Here is a 23865-nt window from a genome sequence, read left to right as displayed (position 1 = left end):
ACACACACAAAGGCACACGCGCACACAAATGCACACACAAAGACACACGCACACACAAAGACACACGCACACACAGAGACACGCACACACAGAGACACGCACACACAGAGACACGCACACACAAAGACACACGCGCAGACAAAGACACACGCACACACAAAGACACACACACACACAAAGACACACACACACACACAACATATCAAAAAAATTTTTTTTGCCAAGTACTAACAAAAGCAACCGACCAATATACTTGAAAAATCTTCTATTTTGCAAGTAACAAACATACAAACAGGAAAGAAAGAAACCTGAGTGAAAACTGAATACTCCCTTTCAGCGTGCGGCATCGCTGAGCCCCCTTTGGTGCCCTGCAATGACGTCATGCAGCGCCTGGAGATGGCATAGGAAATGAGTGGTGTACAATACCAATTACTGGCCAATACAGGCACCGTGAGGTTCTTTATCGAGTCAACGCCTCTGCAGTGCGGTCAGGGGGTGTTCAGCGTGCGCCGCACCAATGGGTCCCCATTTTTGTGCAGGCGAGAGGTTGAAACAAAATGATTGTGCTGGTCCTGCTGATTGGATTTCCTTGCCGCACGCACTAGTCTGGACTCCCATCGGAACACGATGTGACCACTGGCCAACATGACTGGGACAACGGGACTTGGAACCACACCTATCCCGGATTCGGGCAACCGGTCCACAACCGTGCAGGCACGGGCATTATATGGCCACCCCAGATGGGTCGCCTTGTGATGTCACCCTATCTGCCCCCCACCAATTGTTGATTTGGCCATCAATATCAGGGAAATCTCTCCCCTGAGCCTCTCGACTCTTCCTGAATATTCCAGGCTCTTGCATTTGTGCCAAAACCAGCATCTCCTCAGTTGTTAGGCCAGATTCCGCTATAAAGCACATAGTAAGACGGATTACCCAGAGTAGAACATTAAAAAGGATTTCGAGGGAGAAGTGGCTTTAGGCACAAACATTAGGGAGGGAAGAAAACGGATTTCTATGCAAATATAGATGCATAATCCTTTATCACAATTAAATAACCTCACTCCTATGCTAATACATGTACTAAGGGAATGACTATTTATAAGCTATACCTTTTTAACCCCGGGAAGACATTTCCCCAACAGAGCTTTCCATCTAAACTAACGTTTACAAGGAATTGCTTCTGGCATTCTCCCGACTGCTGTGAAAAAGCTATCAACTCCAGATTAGTTGTTTCAAGCACTTCAAGTATATTAGTTGTTGTGGTACTGTAATCGTGGTATCTTCGGCTCATTACTGATAGAGCATTCATCACATCTTTCAGAAAATGCATGAAGTACACAACCCCAAAGTCTTTGAGGTTGTTGGCAATTAAGAGTGTTCGTTCCTTCATGTCCTCTAAACCTCGAAACGGAAAAATGGCCTCTAAACGGTGGTTTTGGTTCCTTCATGTCAACAGTATGCTCACGCTGACTAGTATGCTCAAACTGCTGAAAAAACATAGGGGCAATACCCCTGGCGCTCACCTGGTAGAATAAGCAGTATACTGCACTGACTGAAGGCATTTTAAACCAATTTCAATGGTTGCTGGAAGACAGGGCAGCTTGTGGAATCATACTAACATAATCATAAGACTTTAAACAAACAAACAAAAAAATGCCTATTTTGGGGGGCAACCCCTCCCCCCATCTCACCCCGTGTACCTCCTCAGACCCCAATTTTTCCAATACCTTCAACAAACATTGGTACATCACTGATGATGAAGGTTGTGGTGAAGTTTCATCAAAATTGTCTGTAGTTTCTGAGAAGAAAGCAAATACCTATTTTGGGGGGCAACCCCCCCCCCCCACCCTTGATCCTTTTTTTTTTTAATGCCGTGAACTAATGTTGGTACACCAGGGGTGATGAAGGCTGTGGCTAAGTTTCATCGGAATTGTGTGTGTAGTTTCTGAGAAGAAAGCAAACACTGATTTTGGGGGGTCAGACCTTGATTCACTTTGACCCCGTTAGACCCCCTTAGACCCTTATATTTTTAATGCCGTGAACAAACTTTAGTCACAACATAAATATAATTTGTGCCAAATTTGGTCGCAATCCTATCGGCGGTTTCGGAGAAGAAGTTTCAAGTGTTTACGGACTTATGGACGGACAGATGACGCGCCATTGCATAAGCTCCACTGAACTTCGTTCCAGGTGAGCTTAAAAAAATATCGATTTATCTATGAGTATTCCCAGGGCTCTCCTAATTGCATCGAGCCAGGGATTTGCCTTTTCCGTTTCCAAAAACCCAAATCCCATTTGATTTTTTTTTTTTTTTTCAAAACTCAAATGAAACCCATTTGATTTTGTCAATGGAAAAAGGTGCATTTATTTGTCCACTTGCATTATAAACTAGATGGTATTCATAGAATACTTACCTTGCGCAGTCAACTTGTTGTGAGCAATCTCTTCTGTTTTTGAACATTGTTTTTCTTTGATCCAATATTGCTGCCAGACCACGTGAGCGATGACATCATAAATTTATATTCTCTAATATAATTGTTGCATAGATCACGCTCAATGTATTTCAAACTGATCAGACTAAGTGTTGTCCCTGTCGAATTATGATGTCATAATTATGGCACCAATGACATCATCGTTAACAACACCTATTCCCCATATGGAGTTCTTTACAATGAGCCATGTTTAAATTTTTTCCAAGCAGTGGTTTTGGAGATATAGAGGTGCAACATTTTTCGGTTTTTCCAAGATAGCGCCTGTACCACATGACCTATGACGTCAAGATTATCATTAAAATATTCTACATGAGGAGGCGCTCGTGCCCATCAGACCAATGTGCATGGTGAAAATTTCGTGCCCATCTGACCAAGTTGCTGAGAAAAAAAAATTTCACAATGATCGGATACGTGTTGCACTTGTCTATTTATGACGTCATAACGAAGGCACAGATGACGTCGTCATTAACATATCTTATTCCCCAAGGGGAGTGCTTGACAATGAGCCATATTTAAATTTTTTCCAAGATGGTGTCTGTACAACAACACAACAACGTGCATTTTAAAAGGCCATTTTCCCTGCTAGAGTGGGGGTTAGCCTTGCGGTCCCCATGACAATCTTCTCCATTTTGCCCAATTTTCTGCATCTCTCCTTGTTAACCCCCTTGCCCGCATTTCTTCTTCCACCATCTTTAGCCAAGTCTTTCTCGGTCTTCCCCGTCTTCTACTTCCTTCTACATTCATTTCCATCACTCTTCTCAACCAGTCACTTTCATCCTTCCTCAATACATGACCAAACCATCGCAACCTGTTCCTCTTCACAGCATCAATCACAGGCTCTATTCCCATCATCTTTCGCAATTCATCATTTGTCTTCCTCTCTCTCAACGATACTCCGCACATCCGTCGAACCATTCGCATTTCCACCCTTTCCAACCTTCGTTGCTGCTCTACGTTCATTACCCATGTCTCGCTCCCATAAATCATAACACTTCTCACACATGCAGCATACACCTTTCCCTTCAGCTTCAACGACACTCCCCTCATCATCAGCATGCCACTCAATTCCCGAAACCTCTTCCATGCACATCTCACTCGAGCAACCGCTGCCGAGTCTGATCCACCTTCTCCATTCAGCATGTCTCCGAGGTAGCAAAATGTTTTCACACCTTCCAGCATCACGGCGTCTCCAAGATCCAACTCAACATTTCCTCCATGTGCAGCTCCCTCTGTGCACACCTTACATTTGAATGTAGCTGCCACACTGGTTAATGACCCTCTCAGACCACTACATTTTTGATGAACCCACTCAGCGCACATTGTACACTGAATGGAGTTCACTCCGACACCCTTCCTACACACAGCACAGGGCCACTTCCCAGTTCTTTCCACCTCACCACATGCTTTACCACTTGCCATCACCTTTGTCTTTCCGATATTCACCTTCAGACCTTTTGTCTCCATACATTCCTTCCACTTGTTCATCTTTTCCTTCAGTCCATCCATACTTTCTGCAATCGACACCAGATCATCTGCATACAGCAACTCCCACGGTAAACCCTCCTTTACGTTCTGAGCCAGCACCTCCATCACAGCTACAAATAGTAGTGGACTTAGTACCGACCCCTGATGCACTCTCACCTTCACCTCAAACTCACCACTGTTCCCGTCCTTCGTCCTTACAGCTGTGCGCGCTCTTTTGTACATTGCCATCACGACTCTGATCAACCATTCCTCCACTCCTAACTTCCTCAATGCCCATGTCAATACTTTGTGTGGAACCCGATCGAATGCTTTCTCCAGATCAACAAACCCAAGAAACAACTTCTTCCTCTTCTCCATGTACTTCTCCTGCAACTGCCTCACAATGAAAAGTGTGTCTGTCGTTCCTCTTCCTGGCATGAATCCAAACTGCATTTCGTCGATCTTCACTTTCTTCCTTATCCTCCTCTCCAACACCCTTTCCAATACCTTCATTCCATGCTCCAATAACTTTATCGCTCGGTACGAGCCACACTCCAGAGGGTCACCTTTCCCCTTGTATAGAGGGACGAGGGTACTCATTTCCCAATCCACTGGAATGCGGCCTTCTTTCACCACCAGATTACAGATCTCTGTCATTCTCTTCACACCTCAACTTCCTGCTGCCTTCAACATATCTCCCACAACTCCCGTCGGCCCTCCCGCTTTTCTACCCTTCATTGCTTTTATCGCTTCCTCAACTTCCTTCTCAGTTATCTTCTCTGCCGGTCCTAAAACTGGGTTACTCTCTATGTTGCCATCCCATTCATTCTCTGTATTCAACAGCATTTCCATATATCTTTTCCATCTTCCTTTAATTCCATCTGGGTCGACAACGATTTGTCCCACTTCATCCTTCAAGCAACTCACCCCCATCACATCAAACCTCTCTTTCGCTATCTGCTTTGCAATCCTGAATACTGCTTTCTGACCCTCTTCCGAATCCAAGCGTTCTCCGAACATTTTCCTACATGCCTCCTGCGCCTTTGCTACCTCTTTCTTTGCAGCCTTCCTGGCTGCCTTATAACTTTCATGTTCTGCTGTTTCTGCTCCCGTACCCTTCGCCTTCTGTCACTCCTTGAACTTCTTCCTCTTCTCGTCGATCCTCTTTCCAACTTCATCATCCCACCACCATGTTTCCGAGTGCCTCGGTGGTCCTTTTGTCCATCCACATACCTCACCAACGGCTCCCAACAGACTAGCTTTCATTGACATCCAACCACTTTCAAGCTCAACCACATCATCCTCTACCCTACTCAGCCTCTCTTTTAATGCCTCCCTTACTGTCACCTCTTTCAACCTCCACACCTTCATTCTCGGTTGGTACTTCACCCGCCGAGCTCTCCTCGCACCTTTCACCCTTACGTCGCAGACAACCAAGTGGTGCTGTGAAACAGCCTCCTCCCCCGGGATCACCTTTGTGTCCCTGAGGTGCCCCCTATCTCGCCTACGCACCATCAGGTAGTCAACGGTTGTCGTCGACCCACCTGACGTGTATGTAACAAGCTTATTATCCTCTTTCTGGAACTGAGTATTACAAATCAACAAATCAGCTCCATCAGCAAACTCCAAAATCCTTTCACCTTCTCCATTTCTCACACCCTGGTGTTGATAATAATCTAATTGATAATAATAATAATAATCCCTGGTGTTGGGCTAGCGGCTAGGGTGCCGGCTTAGGATCCTAGGATCCTGGGTTCGAATCCCGGTCGATCGCTGAATTAACGCCAGGGGGGTTGACTCAGCCTGTCATCCTTCCGAGGTCAGCTAATTGAGTACCAGCTCACTGGTAATTCCCTGCTTGTCGTTAAAGGCGGCAAAAAGGGTTGGCGTCAGGAAGGGCATCCGGCCGTAAAACATTGCTTCAAAAAGGGGACCGAAAAACAACAACCACAGTTCCCGAAAAAGGCCAACCCCCGCTTGCGGGGAAAAATGGCCTCTAAAGGTGTTTTTTTTTTTATTGTTTTTTTTTTCCTCTCCATTTCTCACACCATATCCGTAACCCCCATGAACTCCGTCAAAACCATCCATACTCCTTCCCACATGTCCATTTAGGTCTCCTCCTACCACAACAACTTCCTTATCTTTCACGTTTTCCATCAGCTTCTCTATCGCACACCAGAACTTGTCCTTCTCTTCATCGCTTCGACCAACCTGCGGAGCATATCCCGAGATGACGTTCACCAAGAGCTTTCCAATCATCATTTTCTGTATCATGCGGTGTCTGTATTGGTTTCTGTATCGTCATGCATCAACCATCATGCGGTGTCTGTACCACGTGACCTATTTGTACCTATGGTGTACCTATGTATCTCTGTACTTATGTACCTATGTATCTGTACCTATCTGTACCTATGTATCTATGCTGTCTGTACCACGTTATAATTATCATTAAAACATTCTACAGGAGCTGCACATATTCTGAAAATTTTGTCCATCGGTCTAACAGTTGCAGAGGAATTTTTGTTTTATTCATACTGATCAGATCAAGCGTTGTACTTGTCGAATTATGACGTCATAATTAAGGCGCCGATGACATCACCATCAACATATCTTATTACCCATGGTGAGTATTTGACAATGAGCCACGTTCATTTTTTCCCATCGAGTGGTTTGGGAGATATAGAGGTGTAACGTTTTGCCAAGATGGCGTCCGAACCACGTGACCTATGACGTCATAATTATTAATAAAAAAATTGTACAGGCGGAGGTGCTTGTATGGTAAAATTGTCTCAATTGGACCAATGGTTGCCAAGAAAATGCATTTTTAAAATGCAGACACGTACGGCACACGGCACATGTTCACAACTGAATACAACTGAATGCTTAACCCCGCTTTTTGCTTCGCGAGCGCAGTTTAACTAGAACGGCACTCGGCAGAGTGCATACATCCACCAGGCTGACCAGTTTGTTTTGTATCCCACTGAAAGGCCGGATCTGCATCCAAAACAAAACCTGAACCAAAATCGAATCTGCTCGTTTTTGTCACCAAACCAACTCATCCACCTAGTTTTGTCATCATCCGTCCACAGCTTTTTCCAATATCATGCTCTATATCGTTTTTTAAATCCTTTTCACCAAGGTTTTTTATTTTTTGATTACTAAATTTGGCAATCATCAATTTTGACGATTTGTTTTTTCACCGTAAACAATAAAGTTTCATGTGATTTATTTTTATTACCCTCGCCTGAAAAGAGGGTATTGCATTTGGGTAAGTTTGTTTGTCTGTCTTTGTCCACACAGAACGTGAGTGTGTTTTTCTCTGCAACCATTGGTCCAATTCCCAATAAATTTTCATCAAAAAACAACTCATGTAGAATTTCTTGATAGTTGTCACCTCACGGGTCACGTGGTATGGGCGCCATCTTGGAAAAACCGCAACACTTTGCACCTTTATGTCCAAAACTGCTCCATGGAAAAAATTGAAATATGGCTCATTGTCAAGTACTCCTCATGGAGAACAACATACATTCATGATGATGTCATCAGTGCCTTCCTTATGATGTCATAATTAAACAAGTAGAATGCTTGATCCGAACAGTTTGAAATTTATTGTGCATGGTCTACACAAAAAATGTATGGGAGAATTAAATTGATGACGTCATCAGTCACGTTGTTCAGCAGCCTTATTGGATTGAGCATAAATCTATGTCATCAATAAACCACACAAACACTGCAACTAATACACAACACACAAAACGCAAACATGTCCTGGTGAGGGTCTGCAATCTCTGATCCTTGGTTTTTTTTGTTGTTTTTTTTGTCTGACATGTCCATGTACACACCTCCTCTCTTTTTAGTTGTAGATTTTGGCAATTGGGCACACAGCCACAGAAGCTCTGCATTTTGGATGTCAGTTGCCAACACTTAAGGAAAATAAATTCAATCAAAATAATCGACAATCGTTGCTCTGCAAGTCAAGTTCAAAGTTGGACTACTGTCTTGCATCTCTTGAATGCATTTGCAGTTTTCTTTTTCTTCACACATTCACATTTTAAGGATACATTCAAATGGATATTATAACCACCAAATATTTTCAATACTGATTACAGGTACCTTTGTTGTACTTACGGTATCTAAAGTAATCGTTCCATGTTATTCATTTACTCTCGTGTAGATTTTTCATTGCGCAGTCCAAGAGGTTGGTGGTGACCAATATGAAAATGGAATTTAATTACTTGGAGGTTATTTGTGAAGGCTAACCCCCGCTCTAGCAGGGAAAATGGCCTTAAAATGCATGTTGTTGTGTGTTGTTGGAGGTTATTTGTGAAGTGACGTGTGCTCATATATAACACTCCTTTCCATTAGATCTCCACGCCCTGTGATTGTGGAGCCATTGGAGCAGTTTGATGAAGATGATGGATTGCCTGAGAGGTCTATCCAGAAACATCCTCTTTTCCAGAAGTAAGTGCATCTGGTATGGAATGCTTTCCTCTGCATTCCTCTTTAATGACTTGATTGTTTTTCATTGATTGTAGTTGAAAAGCCGTTGGTGAGGGAGCCGTTGGTGAGGTATGTGGATGGACAAAAGGACCACCGAGGCACTCGGAAACATGGTGGTGGGATGTTGAAGTTGGAAAGAGGATTGACGAGAAGAGGAAGAAGTTCAAAGAGTGGCAGAAGGCGAAGGGTACGGGAGCAGAAACAGCAGAGCATGAAAGTTATAAGGCAGCCAGGAAGGCTGCAAAGAAAGAGGTAGCAAAGGCACAGGAGGCATGTAGGAAAATGTTCGGAGAACACTTGGATTCGGAAGAGGGTCAGAAAGCAGTATTCAGGATTGCAAAGCACATAGCGAAAGAGAGGTGTGATGTGATGGGGGTGAGTTGCTTGAAGGATGAAGTGGGACAAATCGTTGTCGACCCAGATGGAATTAAAGGAAGATGGAAAAGATATATGGAAATGCTGTTGAATACAGAGAATGAATGGGATGGCAACATAGAGAGTAACCCAGTTTTAGGACCGGCAGAGAAGATAACTGAGAAGGAAGTTGAGGAAGCGATAAAAGCAATGAAGAGTGGAAAAGCGGGAGGGCCGACGGGAGTTGTGGGAGATATGTTGAAGGCAGCAGGAAATTGGGGTGTGAAGAGAATGACAGAGATCTGTAATCTGGTGGTGAAAGAAGGCCGCATTCCAGTGGATTGGGAACTGAGTACCCTCGTCCCTCTATACAAGGGGAAAGGTGACCCTCTGGAGTGTGGCTCGTACCGAGCGATAAAGTTATTGGAGCATGGAATGAAGGTATTGGAAAGGGTGTTGGAGAGGAGGATAAGGAAGAAAGTGAAGATCGACGAAATGCAGTTTGGATTTATGCCAGGAAGAGGAACGACAGATGCACTTTTCATTGTGAGGCAGTTGCAGGAGAAGTACATGGATAAGAGGAAGAAGTTGTTTTTTGGGTTTGTTGATCTGGAGAAAGCATTCGATAGGGTTCCACGCAAAGTATTGACATGGGCATTGAGGAAGTTAGGAGTGGAGGAATGGTTGATCAGAGTAGTGATGGCAATGTACAAAAGAGCGCACACAGCTGTAAGGACGAAGGACGGGAACAGTGGTGAGTTTGAGGTGAAGGTGGGAGTGCATCAGGGGTCGGTACTAAGTCCGCTACTATTTGTAGCTGTGATGGAGGTGCTGGCTCAGAACGTAAAGGAGGGTTTACCGTGGGAGTTGTTGTATGCAGATGATCTGGTGTTGATTGCGGAAAGTATGGATGGACTGAAGGAAAAGATGAACAAGTGGAAGGAATGTATGGAGACAAAAGGTCTGAAGGTGAATATCGGAAAGACAAAGGTGATGGCAAGTGGTAAAGCATGTGGTGAGGTGGAAAGAACTGGGAAGTGGCCGTGTGCTGTGTGCAGGAAGGGTGTCGGAGTGAACTCCATTCAATGTACAATGTGTGCTGAGTGGGTTCATCAAAAATGTACTGGTCTGAGAGGGTCATTTACCAGTGTGGCAGCTACATTCAAATGTAAGGTGTGCACAGAGGGAGCTGCAGATGGAGGAAATGTTGAGTTGGATCTTGGAGACGACGTGAAGCTGGAAGGTGTGAAAACATTTTGCTACCTCGGAGACATGCTGAATGGAGAAGGTGGATCAGACTCGGCAACGGTTGCTCGAGTGAGATGTGCATGGAAGAAGTTTCGGGAACTGAGTGGCGTCCTGATGAGGAGGAGAGTGTCGCTGAAGCTGAAGGGAAAGGTGTATGCTGCATGTGTGAGAAGTGTTATGATTTATAGGAGCGAGACATGGGTAATGAACGTAGAGCAGCAACGAAGGCTGGAAAGGGTGGAAATGTGAATGGTTCGATGGATGTGCGGAGTATCGTTGAGAGAGAGGAAGACAAATGATGAATTGCGAAAGATGATGGGAATATTGCCTGTGATTGATGCTGTGAAGAGGAACAGGTTGCGATGGTTTGGTCATGTATTGAGGAAGGATGAAAGTGACTGGTTGAGAAGAGTGATGGAAGTTAATGTAGAAGGAAGTAGAGGACGGGGAAGACCGAGAAAGACTTGGCTAAAGATGGTGGAAGAAGAAATGCGGGCAAGGGGGTTAACAAGGAGAGATGCAGAAAATAGGGCAAAATGGAGAAGATTGTCATGGGGACCGCAAGGCTAACCCCCGCTCTAGCAGGGAAAATGGCCTTAAAATGCATGTTGTTGTTGTTGTTGTTGTTGTTGTTGTTGTAGTTGAAAACTTTATCCCTATCCTGTTGGTCTAAACACGTTGCATTATCTTCCTAGGGAGCGAGAGCACCCACCGCGCTTTGCTCAGCCAGGAACGTTTGAGTACGAGTACTCATCTCGTTGGAAGGCTCTTGATGACATGGAAAAGCAGCAGAGGGAGCAGGTAGAGAAGAACATGAAAGAGGCTCGAGAAAAGTTGGAAGCAGAGATGGAAGCCGCCTTCCACGAGCATCAGGCCATGCTCATGCGCCAAGGTTCGACACTTCATCAAGCTAATAGTTTGTAGTGTAATCTCAGTAAAAAAAAACAAACTAGAACGGCACTGCACTCGGTACAGCGCATACCTCCACCAGACTGAGCAGTTTATGGTTTCCATCCCACTGATTGGCCGGATCTGCATTCGGACCTGAACCAAAATGTAATCTTGTTCTTGTTCTTGTCACCTAACGAACTCGTCCACCAAGTTTAGTCATAACTCGTCCATAACTTTTTAAAATATCATGCGGGCAAGGGGGTTAACAAGGGGAGATGCAGAAAATAGGGCAAAATGGAGAACATTGTCATGGGGACCGCAAGGCTAACCCCCGCTCTTGCAGGGAAAATGGCCTTAAAATGCATGTTGTTGTTATATATCGCTTTTCGGCCGATCGTTCAATGGTAAAGAATCGCTTAAAAATTAAATAACTCGTATCCAAATCCATATTCAGATCTTCACCAAAATTGAACCAATTCATCCTTGTCACACACACCCAACGTCTCCACCATGTTTCGTCCAAATCCATGCACAACTTTTTTGAGATATCCTGCTGTCGTTTTTGGCGTTTTTGGCCCTATCTCCCAAAGGTGAAGAAACACTTAAAAATTCTAGTTGCTGGATCTGAGTCTTCAGATCTTCACCAAAATCTTCACCAGAGAGCTTCACCAAAATCTAATCATTTTGTCTTTGTCACATTCACTACCTGTCTGCCAAATTTCGTCTGAAACCGTCCACAACTTTTTGAGATATCTTGTGCACAGACAGACAAACAGACAGACATCACCTTTGACATAACCTTAACCTTCGACATAGCCTTTGACACGAGACATAACCTTAAACAAACAGACCATAAGACATGTGAAAACATAACGTATGTCCACCTTCGGTGCTTAACCTTCGGTGCCACCAGGACATACGTATAACCACCTTTAGAGGCCATTTTTCCCCGCAAGCGGGGGTTGGCCTTTTTCGGGCACCGTGGTTGTTGTTGTTTTTTTGGTCCCCTTTTTGAAGCAATGTTTTACGGCCGGATGCCCTTCCTGACGCCAACCCTTTTTGCCGCCTTTAACGACAAACAGGGAATTACCAGTGAACTGGTACTCAATTAGCCGACCTCGGAAGGATGACAGGCTGAGTCAACCCCCCTGGCGTTAATTCAGCAATCGACCGGGATTCGAACCCAGGATCCTAGGATCCTAAGCCGGCACCCTAGCCGCTAGCCCAACACCAGGGTTTAGTACCAGGACATACGTATGGCTGCTGATAACTCAACAACTTGCAAACTAAAGTGCTTGAACAAATATTTTGTCAATATTAACCCTTTGAGTATGGATGACGTCCAGTGCCGCAACCCGCGAAAACGTTTTGTGTGCGCATGACGTTACTACACGTCATCGACTATACCTATAAATAGATCGTCAGTATGTGGTTGCATTCCCGTACCAAAATGCCAAATTAATCCCATACCGGGGGTATTATTATCAAAAAAAAATCCCGTACTCAAAGGGTTAATATCCATTTTTTCTGCAGATCTGATGAGACGTCAAGAAGAACTCCGGCGCTTGGAAGAGCTTCGTAACCAGGAGCTTCAAAAACGCAAGGACCTCGAATTGAGGCGAGTACCCAACTTGAGGCTTGTTGTCAATTCAGCACTTTATGCATTTGAAGATGACTTTGGTTGGTTGTGATTGCGGTGATGCTAAGGATAACCTTGCAGGCATGAGGAGGAGCGTCGGCGGAGGGAAGAAGAAATGATGCGGCGTCAGCGGGAACAAGAGGATATTTTGAGACGGCAACAGGAGACTTACAGGATGAGCTTTATGGATACCGTAAGTACTCGTTCACAGCTGGAGGTTGTCGTCTCATTGCTTTGAGGTGATCCGCTTGCCTTGTTCGTTATATTTTAGTTTTTCATCTTTAAAAATGCTACTTTTGGACATGTCTTACCTATTTTGTTGATTTAGGCCTGAGAAACGGCAAATACCACCTTGGAATGGTCAATTGTATTGATCAACCTTTTATGAAGGTTATAAGCTTTCAGCCAATACATGACTTTTCCATTGTCTCGGGAACACAAACAATTCCTTTCGTACATGCTCTGTGCATGTGCTTTCAGTGACTCACTTCAGTTAATTAGGGCACTTTCAGTCTGCCGTCGCTGGAGCAAAATCTGTAATTCGAACATCTTTGCAACACAATTTTCATTATTCAAACAAAAGAGTCAAACTGACGATGGTTTTGAGGTGGTTAATAATTGTTGTGGTCCTGGGTGCAAATCAGACTCACAAAAACATGAGCCATATCTGTGGATGAGCAGCGTCACGTTTCTACCATTTCCTGTTATTACCAGCAAGTGGCCGCATTGGATAGAGTACGACAGCCCGATAACTTGTGGCCAACTCACAACTCAGGAGTCTGCACCTCGTCACTTTGTTGCACTGGACATGGATGGGAAGTGAGAAAAAAACATGAAATCCTTCCTTTTCTCCAACGGCCTGATCTTGGATCATCAGTTCGGTTTCAGATCCGGGAATTCTTCCCTGGACATGCTGCTTGTACTCTTCCAATAATGGATAAAACCACCTTTAGAGGCCATTTTTCCCCGCCAGCGGGGGTTGGCCTTTTTCGGGAACCGTGGTTGTTGTTGTTTTTTGGTCCCCTTTTTGAAGCAATGTTTTACGGCCGGATGCCCTTCCTGACGCCAACCCTTTTTGCCGCCTTTAGCGACAAACAGGGAATTACCAGTGAACTGGTACTCAATTAGCCGACTTCGGAAGGATGACAGGCTGAGTCAACCCCCCTGGCGTTAATTCAGCGATCGACCGGGATTCGAACCCAGGATCCTGGGATCCTAAGCCGGCACCCTAGCCGCTAGCCCAACACCAGGGTTCTTCCAATAATGGATGGAAGCCATTAATCTCTGACACGAGATCAGGGCCGTCTATCTGGACACATCTTGAACATTTTATACAGTCTTGCACTCCACCTGGATCTCCAAACTCTCTGCTTATGGCTTCCAAGGGAACCTCCTCTCATGGAGCACCGACTTCACTCACAGATTCAGCGTGTAGCTCTTAACGTACGAGGGGAAAGGTAATCGGACCAAACACTTGTTAATGAAATATCTGAGGGTTCCTTATGTGTTGTGCGTCACCCCGGTGTCTTTTCCTCAACTGCAACAATATCGATCGTCACCTCGCACGCACCATATATTATGCCCTGGTAACTGTTGTTACTCAGGGTTTCTACACATGTATGGCAATGCATTGTAGGCCGATCACCTTGTTTGAAAATGCTCGTATTCTATATTTTTGAATTGAGAATCGAATCGATGAATGCCATCCGACACCACGTGTGACCACATGGGTAGGCAAAAAAGGGTAGGTTGATACTTGAAGGAGAATTAAATCAAGCCAGGAAACCTTAATTTTAACAACTTGAAAACTGTTACTGTTGGAGTCGCCCGCTATGACTGCTTCAAATTTGACCTGGGCATCCGTTTTACTTGTAACTAAGCTTGTATGGATATTACAAAAATTATATGTTTCACTTTTCTATTTACTCTCCCCCATTGGATGTGGTTGTGCCATTGGGGTAGACTCCTTGGTTTGATTTATTGCACTACTATTAACGAATTGTGCATTGTCAGGTCACAACATCATTCTTAACAATTCTAACTCCAGGGTTTTTCTCCCCTCCGTCCCATCCCCTCTCTCACGGTCTTCAAGCTGTCTTTTAATATGGATGTCCTGAACACTGCAGGCTTTGATAATTCAGTATCTTTAAAAGGGTGAATTTCGATAATAGTCAACATCCCCAGAATTTTTCAACAAGCATGCATTGCAAGGTCACTTGACGACTTGATATGGTTCATTAAGGGCATCCATGAAGGGATCATGTTGACATTTAATGACAGATGAGACAGTAAATGTGGAGCTTGATAAATGCTTGACGTCTGAGACTTCTTGATAGGCAGGATGAAGACTCTTGTATTGAGCGAGTGTGCTTTTAGGTTGCCTCGTCATGGTATCGTGAAAGTATGGGAGTTTGGGTGAGATGTGGGGGTGGGGTTGGAGTGGAGGCGGGGGGAGGGAGCGTTAAGTCAGAGTAAAAGACCCATCGATGAACTCTGCATTCAGCTCATCAATTCTGCACAATGGTCTCCAACCTATGGTTGATTGTCCGTGCTCTATCCTTTAATGCTGAGTATCATGCAAGGTAGCAGTATCATTTTTAATAGTCTTTGGTAAAACCCTGCTGGGGTGTGAACCTCTGACCTCTCATGCTCATAGCAGAGGCTCTAACCATTACATCTGGCTAAAGATTATTTTTCCGGGAAAAAAAATATACACGCCGGGCAGTCATTAAGTAACCTTAAAATATTTTTCACTACTTGTTTATTGCATGTACGTGTGTAACAACTGTTATTTTTCAACATAAATCTCCATTGCGTTCAATGCATTTTTTCAAGCGCTTTACTAAGGCCTGGATTCCTCTTGGAAAAAAAAAAAGCCTTTTGGCTGCTTGTGTGGCCATTTGTGCACCGCCTCTTGGACCTCTTCGTTGGATCGGAAAGTGGTTCCACCAAGCGCCTCTTTAAGTGGCCAAAATATGTAATCCGAAGGGGTGAGGTCTGGCGAGTAGGGTAGATGAGGAAGACACTCAAAATGCAGGTCCTCGATTGTTGCAGCTGTAGCGCGGGCAGTATGGGGCCACGCATTGTCATGCTGCAGCAAAACACCTGTAGTGAGTAGTCCACGACGTTTTGATCTGATTGCTGGTTTCAGATAATTTTTAAGGAGGTCGCAGTATGATGCACTGGTGACTGTGGTCGCTCTGGGCATGTAATGCTCTACAAGTGGGCCTCAGCTATCACAGAAGAGCGTCAGCATCACATTTCCAGCGGAGGGCTGTGTGCGGAAATTTTTGGGCTCAGGTGAAGTTGAATGGCACCACTCTTTGCTTGCCCTCTTTGTTTTTGGCTGAAAGTAGTGGACCCAGCTTTCGTTCCTAGTCACTACGCGCTGTAAGAAAACGTCGCCTTCTGTTTCGTAACATTGCAGAAGTTTTTCACATGCGTCCACTCGCCGTTCTTTCAGTTCGGGTGCGAGTTGTCTGGGCACCCACCTTGCCGACACTTTGCGGAACCCCAGCACGTGGTGAATGATGTGGTGTGCTGAACCATGGCTAATGTTCAATTCGGAGACCACTTCATCCAGCGTAATGCCATGGTTTGCCCGTAGCAAGCGCTCAACTCCTGCAACCACTTCTGGTGTGTCGGCTGTGTGAGGCCGGCCCAAGCGAGCAGCGTCTGCCACACTGGACACTCCACTTTTAAACTTCCTGTCCCAGTCTTACACTTGCTGCAGCGATAAACATGCGTCACCATATTGCATCTTCATTCTGCGATGGATTTCACTGGGATTCACACCCTCACTTCCCAAGAAACGGATGACAGAACGTTGCTCTTCACTGGTGCATGCTTCTAAGGGAGCCGCCATCTTGGAACTGCTCTACTGACGTCACATGCTCAATGTTGCCAGATCTAAAACAGGCAATACATGACTCTTACCCATAGATATAACATATGTCGTCTACAACTGCACACATTACATTCTCAAATTTATATCGACATTTAAGTTTACTTATTCACTGGCCCTCGTATTTCTGCTTTCTTGCACAGAAGATTTGAAATACATGTCAGAAGCTTATTTTGCTCGATCTCCCCCTGTGCTCCTCTCCCTCCTCCCCCACAGTCTCCCAAACCCTCTTCCTACCCACATCAATTGAATCCATTAAGAACCTATAAAATGCCTTCAGTTTGAATCTCTTATGGTATTCTTACCAATACAAAGTAGGCTACTCGTAAAATGTCTCCCGATCATCTGTAGGTCGTTACACTGGTGAAATCGTTTTGGTTCCCTACCGGTTTCACCAGAGGGGTCTATCGATTGTCTTTCTGTCTGTCCGTCCATCAAACGTCCCACCACCTGGGATTTAACAGACTTTCCACCCTTATCCTTTAACATATTCACCTGAAACTCGGTACATGGCTCTATTACTGTAAGTTACAGAACAAGTTTGTGCTTCAGGACGTTTCATAAACTTTTCACAGTTGTGCCCTTTTTGGATGAAGAAAATATCACATCAGTAGGGGATATGTATTGCAAAGTAATTCTCCCTCTTGTTGTAAATAGGCCTACACTTAGCCAAGTGGCTTCTTCAAATAGGTCTACATCAGTCCAAGTGTCTAAATGTCTCTATAAATTGGACATCACTGGTCGGTGGGCTAGGCGGTTAGGGTGCAGGCTTGGGTTCCGAGGAGCCTGAGATCGAATCCCGGTCGATCGCTGAATTAACACCAGGGGGGTTAACTCAGCCTGTTATCCTTCTGCGGTCGGCAAATTGAGTACCAGCTTGCTGGGATGAATGATCCCGGTGTGTACCCCGATTTAGAATAGGTACACCGTATCCCTGCGCATCGTAAGAGGCGACTAAGGTTTGGCGTCAGGAAGGGCATCCTGTCATAAAAACATTGCCTCTAACAGGGAACCATGATTGTCATGGGGCCCGCAAGGCAAATCCCCACTCTAGCGGGGAAAAATGGCCTTAAAACGATCATTCATTCATTCGTTATTCACTGGTCTCTGGGGGTTGTTTATAAATTGGCTGGCCGACACTGGTCGGTGGGGGTCGTCCATAAATTGGATGGCACTGGTTGGTGGGGGGTTGTCCATAAATAAATTGGATGTCACTGTTTCAAGAGTCGTCTGTGAATGAATTTCTTGCCCTTTTTCTTTTAAGAATGCAGTTCACATGAAACGTGTGACCCATATTTAACTAGTGAACTGCTGAGTCAATGCCAATGTGTGTTTATCATGCAATTGTGCTTCCCAGACAGTAACTGTACTCTGAGAAAGTAAGCATTGTAACCTGGTATCGAGGAACCTCGAAGAAGACCAGACCAGACTTGCTACCCCCAGTCCCGGCAGGAATTTGGAACTTTGGGTGCCGGCGATAACTCGCCTACTCTTCACGACATACACAGTGGGATCTTTACCATGCGGGGACACCCAATTTAACATACATTAACGTATGTAATGATGGCACATCCATTTATTTATCACTTAGTATGTGAAATACTAAGGGTGAGTGACCGTGGTGACGGACAATTTTGGGTACCACAAGCACAAAACTATTTACAATTACCTCAGTGTGCTTTGATAAGTGCTGATCATTTCTTATTTCATTAAGAGTTTGAGTGAATAATATTTCACAAAGCGGTTTTAAGCATTTTCAGCCGTTTGCATGTAAATTTTGTTAAATTTATTCTGCAATGCCTTGCCATGCTTTTCTTCTATAATGTTACAGCATTATTATTATTATAATTATAATTTATTACAGCTTCTACATTGTTACACCAAAATGTGGTGGAGGTTGAACATAACAACCATAGTGCATGTTTAAAAAAGAAAAAATACAAGTTGTGCGTGTTTTATCCTGTTTCACCGTAAACATGGTTAAATGTGTGCCCGATTTTCAGAGGGAGCAGGACCTACGTATGGCTGAAATGGTTCCACGCGGTACCATGGGAATGGGAGGTAGGCAACATGAACATCGACGGCAAACCAAAACTGTCTGTGCAGTCTGTGTCGGTCACTTCCCTCATTTCTTTTTCTCAATTAAGTGTGTGCAGGTTTTCTCTCTCTTCTTGGTCTTCATTACGACTCTTTACACATGCCTTCAAAGCCATACATCAAGCACCTTTATCCTCTCAGATTTCACTTGTATATGCATCAACATTGATGGTTCAAAAAAAGCATATGTGGGATTGTATTATTGTACCTGTATTATTTTTGCACATCAAGCTGGCGACTCGAGTTTGGTGCACTGATATTTACTAACGTCGCACAGTCCAGTAGTCTGGTCCTTTTCATTATTGAATGAAGATTAATGCGTTTCCACAATGAGGTGAATTGTAGGTTGTAAAATGTACTCATTATTATAAATAATACGAAACAGTCGCACCACATCACACGATTGTCTCGCAAAGACTAGCAAAGATTGCATCGCGAGCTTCTGGAGACAATATGGCAAAGGTCTTGGAGGGCGGGTCGGAGCAGTGCAATCCTACAGTTATACACTTTGACCCTAAACTCTTCCTTCTCTTTAAAGTATCTATTTATTGCACGGTTTCGTGTCTTTTTTTTCTTTTCTTTTTTTTTTAGTAGATGCTGTTCTACAGAGAGAGTAATTGCCTGTTTGGTGTTAGTTTTATCGTAAAGCAGTTAATAAGTAATGACCTCTGAGGTGGAGATTATTGCTGAGTTTATCTATATATTTTTTATTTTTAATTAAACATGATTAATTAAACATTATGATTAGAGATTAAACATGCTGAAGCAAAAAAAACCAAAAACATCCCGTCTAATACACAGGATAACTGGCTCCACATTGTTCAACATTTTTGTCACGTATTGTGTACAGGTAAAAAGGGCATTGCATAGCCTCCAATCTGGAAAACAGATCGAGCTGGGACTGAGTTCTTGCCTAATTGTGCATTCCAATGTTGAAATGACATTGAATGTGGGGTTTTGTGGGCTCGTCCCCACTTTGAAAAGTACCTTACGTTCGTAAAGAAGTGGGTCTGTGTGTGATTTTGGTGGATTTTGGTATCAAATCCAAAAGGGAGGGTTTGATCAGTATTTGTAGTTCATAAACATTATTAATGTACGATGTTTTTGGCGTACATGTCGAAATTGGCTAATTTCCCCATTTTGCTTTCATTCATTCATAGATAAGTCGATTTGGAGTATAAGACATAGAATTCTTAGCGAAGCTGTAATTCAGGACATTAGAGGTGTTAATTCCTCCCTGACACTCATAAAGCGTCACCAGCTAAGGTACTTCCAGTGTCATGAATATTAATGAGCTGTTTTGCGCATATTATTTAAATTACTTTGTGGGATGACCTTTTGGAAATGTTCAGAATGTAAATAGTTTTTTAACATATTTGTTATCCTAGAGGTACTGTATTTAAAACGATCAACCATCAGTTCTGGCTCAAAGCACAATACATTTTGTTGCATTCACTACTCCTTAATTAACATGAACACCTGACAATTGTATTGCAATATAAACACATTTTAATCAGTGAAAGAGCGTAATCAACTGAGCACTGGTTTAAATCGACAATTACGCAATTTATTTCATAAAATATCACTTTGCAATCTTTTTCATTGATGCAATTCAAAGTTAAACCGCGATGAGGCCATTCTGAGTACAAGTCAAACCTGGACATCCAGGGAAAAAAAGTGGACTTGCTATGCTGAAAACTATGGTATTTCCTATTTTGGCTTCTTGGTCTTTCTCGTTTTTAATAAATGGTACCAGAAGACTATGAACAAGTTAATAAAAAAATGTATGCTAAATTAAAAACGCAATGTAGGGATGACAAACTACAGTCTTAAAAAAGTCACTGCCTCATTTACACTTCATCAATTACTGCTTCAAGCTTCTACAAACACTCCACTGGTTACCACAGTACTTGATTACTCTTGTATTGTAGCCACATACTGAGACTACAAATTAACAGCCGGAGTACAATGTTATAATATCAGTACATGATCATCAACTTCTTACAAACTGCATCGTCATCTCTAATAACAGGATTCTATAATTATCTGCATTTGTGATTGGTTACTCTAAGTTGATAAAAAAAGAAAAGTAGAAAAGACAACTGAAGCTGCAAGAAGTCCCTGAAATTATATAGGAGCTTCTTATACTTATGCAGAAATAAAATATAGGAGCTTCTAATACTTTTAGCTAGGCCTAGTAGCCCTAGACAACAGTCTGGAGGCAGTGATGTAGGGATTGTTATGTGATGGCAATACTGTTAGCTACTCTCTAAACCAACATCATCCCTATCTTGTTTAGGACCTTTTTTAGACTGTAGTTTGTCATCCCTACATTGCCTTTTTAATTTAGCATACATTTTTTTATTAACTTGTTTCTGTAATTTTTTTACAATGTGGAATAACACAATGGTATATGGTACTCAGAGGATACCCAATCTTGGAGCAAAAGTGCCAAGATATCTTGGTCAGCAATGTCAAACACTGCATGTGTCTTCCTATATTGTCTTACGTATCCCTGACTGTATCTTGCAGCTCTGTCTTATTGCTCATTTCTCAAAGAGTAATGTCTTCATCCAGCCTCAGGCCACACAAGGACCTGCACTTAGAAATGCCCAAAATAACGGATGTGGTTTCCCTTTAACCAATAGGGCAGGGACAGAGGGAAGGGGCGGAGCCTCTCGAGGAATTTATGCACAACCGGACACATGAAAGATACTCGTGGTTTTTACTGTTTTGCTTACTTGAAGTGCCAATAAAACGTATTGTACACTAAAAATGCAAATGCCCTTGATAAACTACTATGAGCGTATGAAAAGATACTCCAACCTTTGTTTTGTATCAGTGGGTGGGGCCGACTTTCTTTTTATCCGTGTCATCCCTCCTACGTTAGTACGTAGAGCCGACAGTGCCAGCGCACTCTCTGATAATAGTTTTGTAAAATTAACTTCAATGAAGAACTTTATCAAGACAAGATATATGTATTTGTCTGTAGTATCCAAATCCTGGTTCTGGGAAATCAGATGACCTTGGTAATACTTGAGTAGATTCTCGCCAGACAAAATCACTATAAATCATCAGAAAGATGTTGGTCAAACACACTGTACACGTGACATGCTTTCTTATCTGCGCATGCGCATAGCAAGGTTCAGGGTTGATCGAGTAAGCGTGAGGAAGGGTGTGGCCTTGCCAAACTACGATGGCGCCTGTTGAGTACAAGAGAACGTGCTCTCAGAGAGTATCTGTAAATATTTAACTGTAGAAATGAACTGGAGAAACTAATTATAACAAAGGATTCTGCACCAAGTAAAACTCCAGTCATTGCTATTGAGATAGGCCCAGCTCAGAAATACGCTGAATAATTATTATAATATTTGAGTAGATCATGTTCTACTGATTTACAAATGTTGGAGTACAAACTTTATAGACGTGCTCACCAGTGGCGTACTGAGGGTGTCTGGCATAATTTTTTATTTAAAAAAAATAACAATTGTTCCCCTGCCACCCCCTGCTTCCACCTCCCTCTCCCAAATCCCCAACCCCAGTAGCCATAGGTAATACTAATAGGGCATAGACATAAGGAAACGAGGATCTTTATATTTAAATATCAATTAATTGACCATTGACCACTCCAGGTGATGCAGTATGCCAAAACAAAGATGAAAGGAACACTAAATGTCAGTTCAAATATTTATTAAACAAATATCCATTGGACCAATTTTAATTGGGGACTTTTGGATCTTCGGGGACTTTTGGTCTTTGGGGACTCTTGGGTGTTCGGGGACTTTTGGTTCATCAGAGACTTTTTGGGTCCTCATGGACTTTTGGGTGATCTGGGTATTTTGGGTCATCAAGGAGTTTTGGGTCATCTGGGTGTTTTGGGTCCTCAAGGGTCTTTTGGGTGTTCGGGGTCTTTTGGGTCTTCGGGGTCTTTTGGGACTTTTGGGTCTTTGGGGACTTTTGGGTCTTCGGGAACTTTTGGGTCTTCGGAGTCTTTTGGGTCTTCGGGGTCTTTTGGGTCTTCGGGGTCTTTTGGGTCCTCAGGGTCTTTTGGGTCCTCGGGGTCTTTTGGGTCCTCGGGGACCTTTGGGTCATCAAGGACTTCTGGGTCCTTGGGGACTTTTGGGGTGATTTGGGTCCTTTGGGACTTTTTGGGTGATTTGGGTCTATTGGGTCCTGGGGGAAGGGGGGGGGGGGGTCTTTTGGGTCAAGTGTTAAAGGGTCTGCCAAGGTCTCAGGCGTCTCAGCAGTCTAAAGGGTTAAAAGGCACATTTGAATGGTACGTAATTAATGAATAGACGTGAAAAAGTATGACACAGACACAGACACGATTCAATTTGAGTGGATTCCTTGTCCAGGCTGTTTTATACGACGGCATAAGTGATGCGCCAACGTCACGAATCTGTAGCCAAGAAACCGTGACTCGAGAATGTTTATTGATCACATGGTTTGCTTTTACCTTGACCTGCGACTAGAGGGTCCGTGATCACGTGTCCCATTTGCGGTGTCTAGCACTGGTACCTCGCTATTATTTTATTTTCATAACTGAAAAGCAATGCATTTCCTGAGACGTGATATTTCTGCTGATATTATTTGATCCCACATAACATTATCACGCATAACGCCGACACCGAGTCAAATGTGTCTGGCGGCTCCGCCCCCATCAAGCTGATTGACAGTCATAGCCACGCCTACCCCAGTCCTATTCTTTTACATAGGAATGTAGGTTTAAGTACTTTTCGTGGAATCCTTTCAAGCTACGAGAATTATAATACCAAAGGATGTTGTAGGAAGTAAAACTCTGTCGAATGGTAGCAGAATCATTGCCATTGATAGAGGCAGCTCGGAAATATGCCGTCTGAAGAAGATTATTATTATTATTATTATTATTAGTATTATTATTATGAACAAGAAGATGAATTCCCGGGTTTGACCGATCCCGTGTTTTCGCTTTATTTTACTTTTGCTTCAGTCTGGAGAACTGAAAAGTGATCCCTGCCTCGACAATCAGCTGAACAGACCAGGTTGGTCCTCATATGTAGCCTAAGTGAGTTTTTGAAGAAGATAATCCAACTTTAGTTTTGTATGTAGCAGATGGGCACGACATTTTTTTTCCGCGCCATCCCTACATAGAGAGTACGCTAGTCTGACACAGCTTCTGCCTGCCTGACTTGTGTTTTGTGAGCTTAATATTTGGCAAGAGAGCTGCTTCTATACTCAGTTGTGTGGCTTGTATCATCATACCATTCAAAACACGGAGCAAGTCAACAAAGGCCAAA

The 23865-nt window shown here is 43.5% G+C and overlaps 1 protein-coding gene across 3 annotated transcripts in view; it reads left to right on the top strand.

The window, feature by feature from the left end:
- The window catches only part of LOC137439789 (paraspeckle component 1), a 116568-nt gene that overhangs the window by 12678 nt on the left and 80025 nt on the right, over positions 1-23865 (top strand). For all 3 annotated transcript variants that reach the window (XR_010986995.2, XR_010986996.2, XM_068135884.2), the window contains exons 3-7: positions 8322-8417; positions 10754-10950; positions 12483-12567; positions 12670-12781; positions 18496-18553. Coding sequence is in view for 1 of the 3 variants with exons in the window: in XM_068135884.2 (XP_067991985.1) it covers positions 8322-8417; positions 10754-10950; positions 12483-12567; positions 12670-12781; positions 18496-18553 (548 nt within the window). In the remaining 2 variants the exon portion in view is untranslated. The remainder of the gene's footprint in view (positions 1-8321; positions 8418-10753; positions 10951-12482; positions 12568-12669; positions 12782-18495; positions 18554-23865) is intronic.

Source organism: Myxine glutinosa, chromosome 14, assembly GCF_964187855.1.
Source record: "Myxine glutinosa chromosome 14, kmMyxGlut1.1, whole genome shotgun sequence".
NCBI classification, from domain to species: domain Eukaryota; kingdom Metazoa; phylum Chordata; class Myxini; order Myxiniformes; family Myxinidae; genus Myxine; species Myxine glutinosa.
This window is presented reverse-complemented; position numbering and strand designations above follow the sequence as displayed.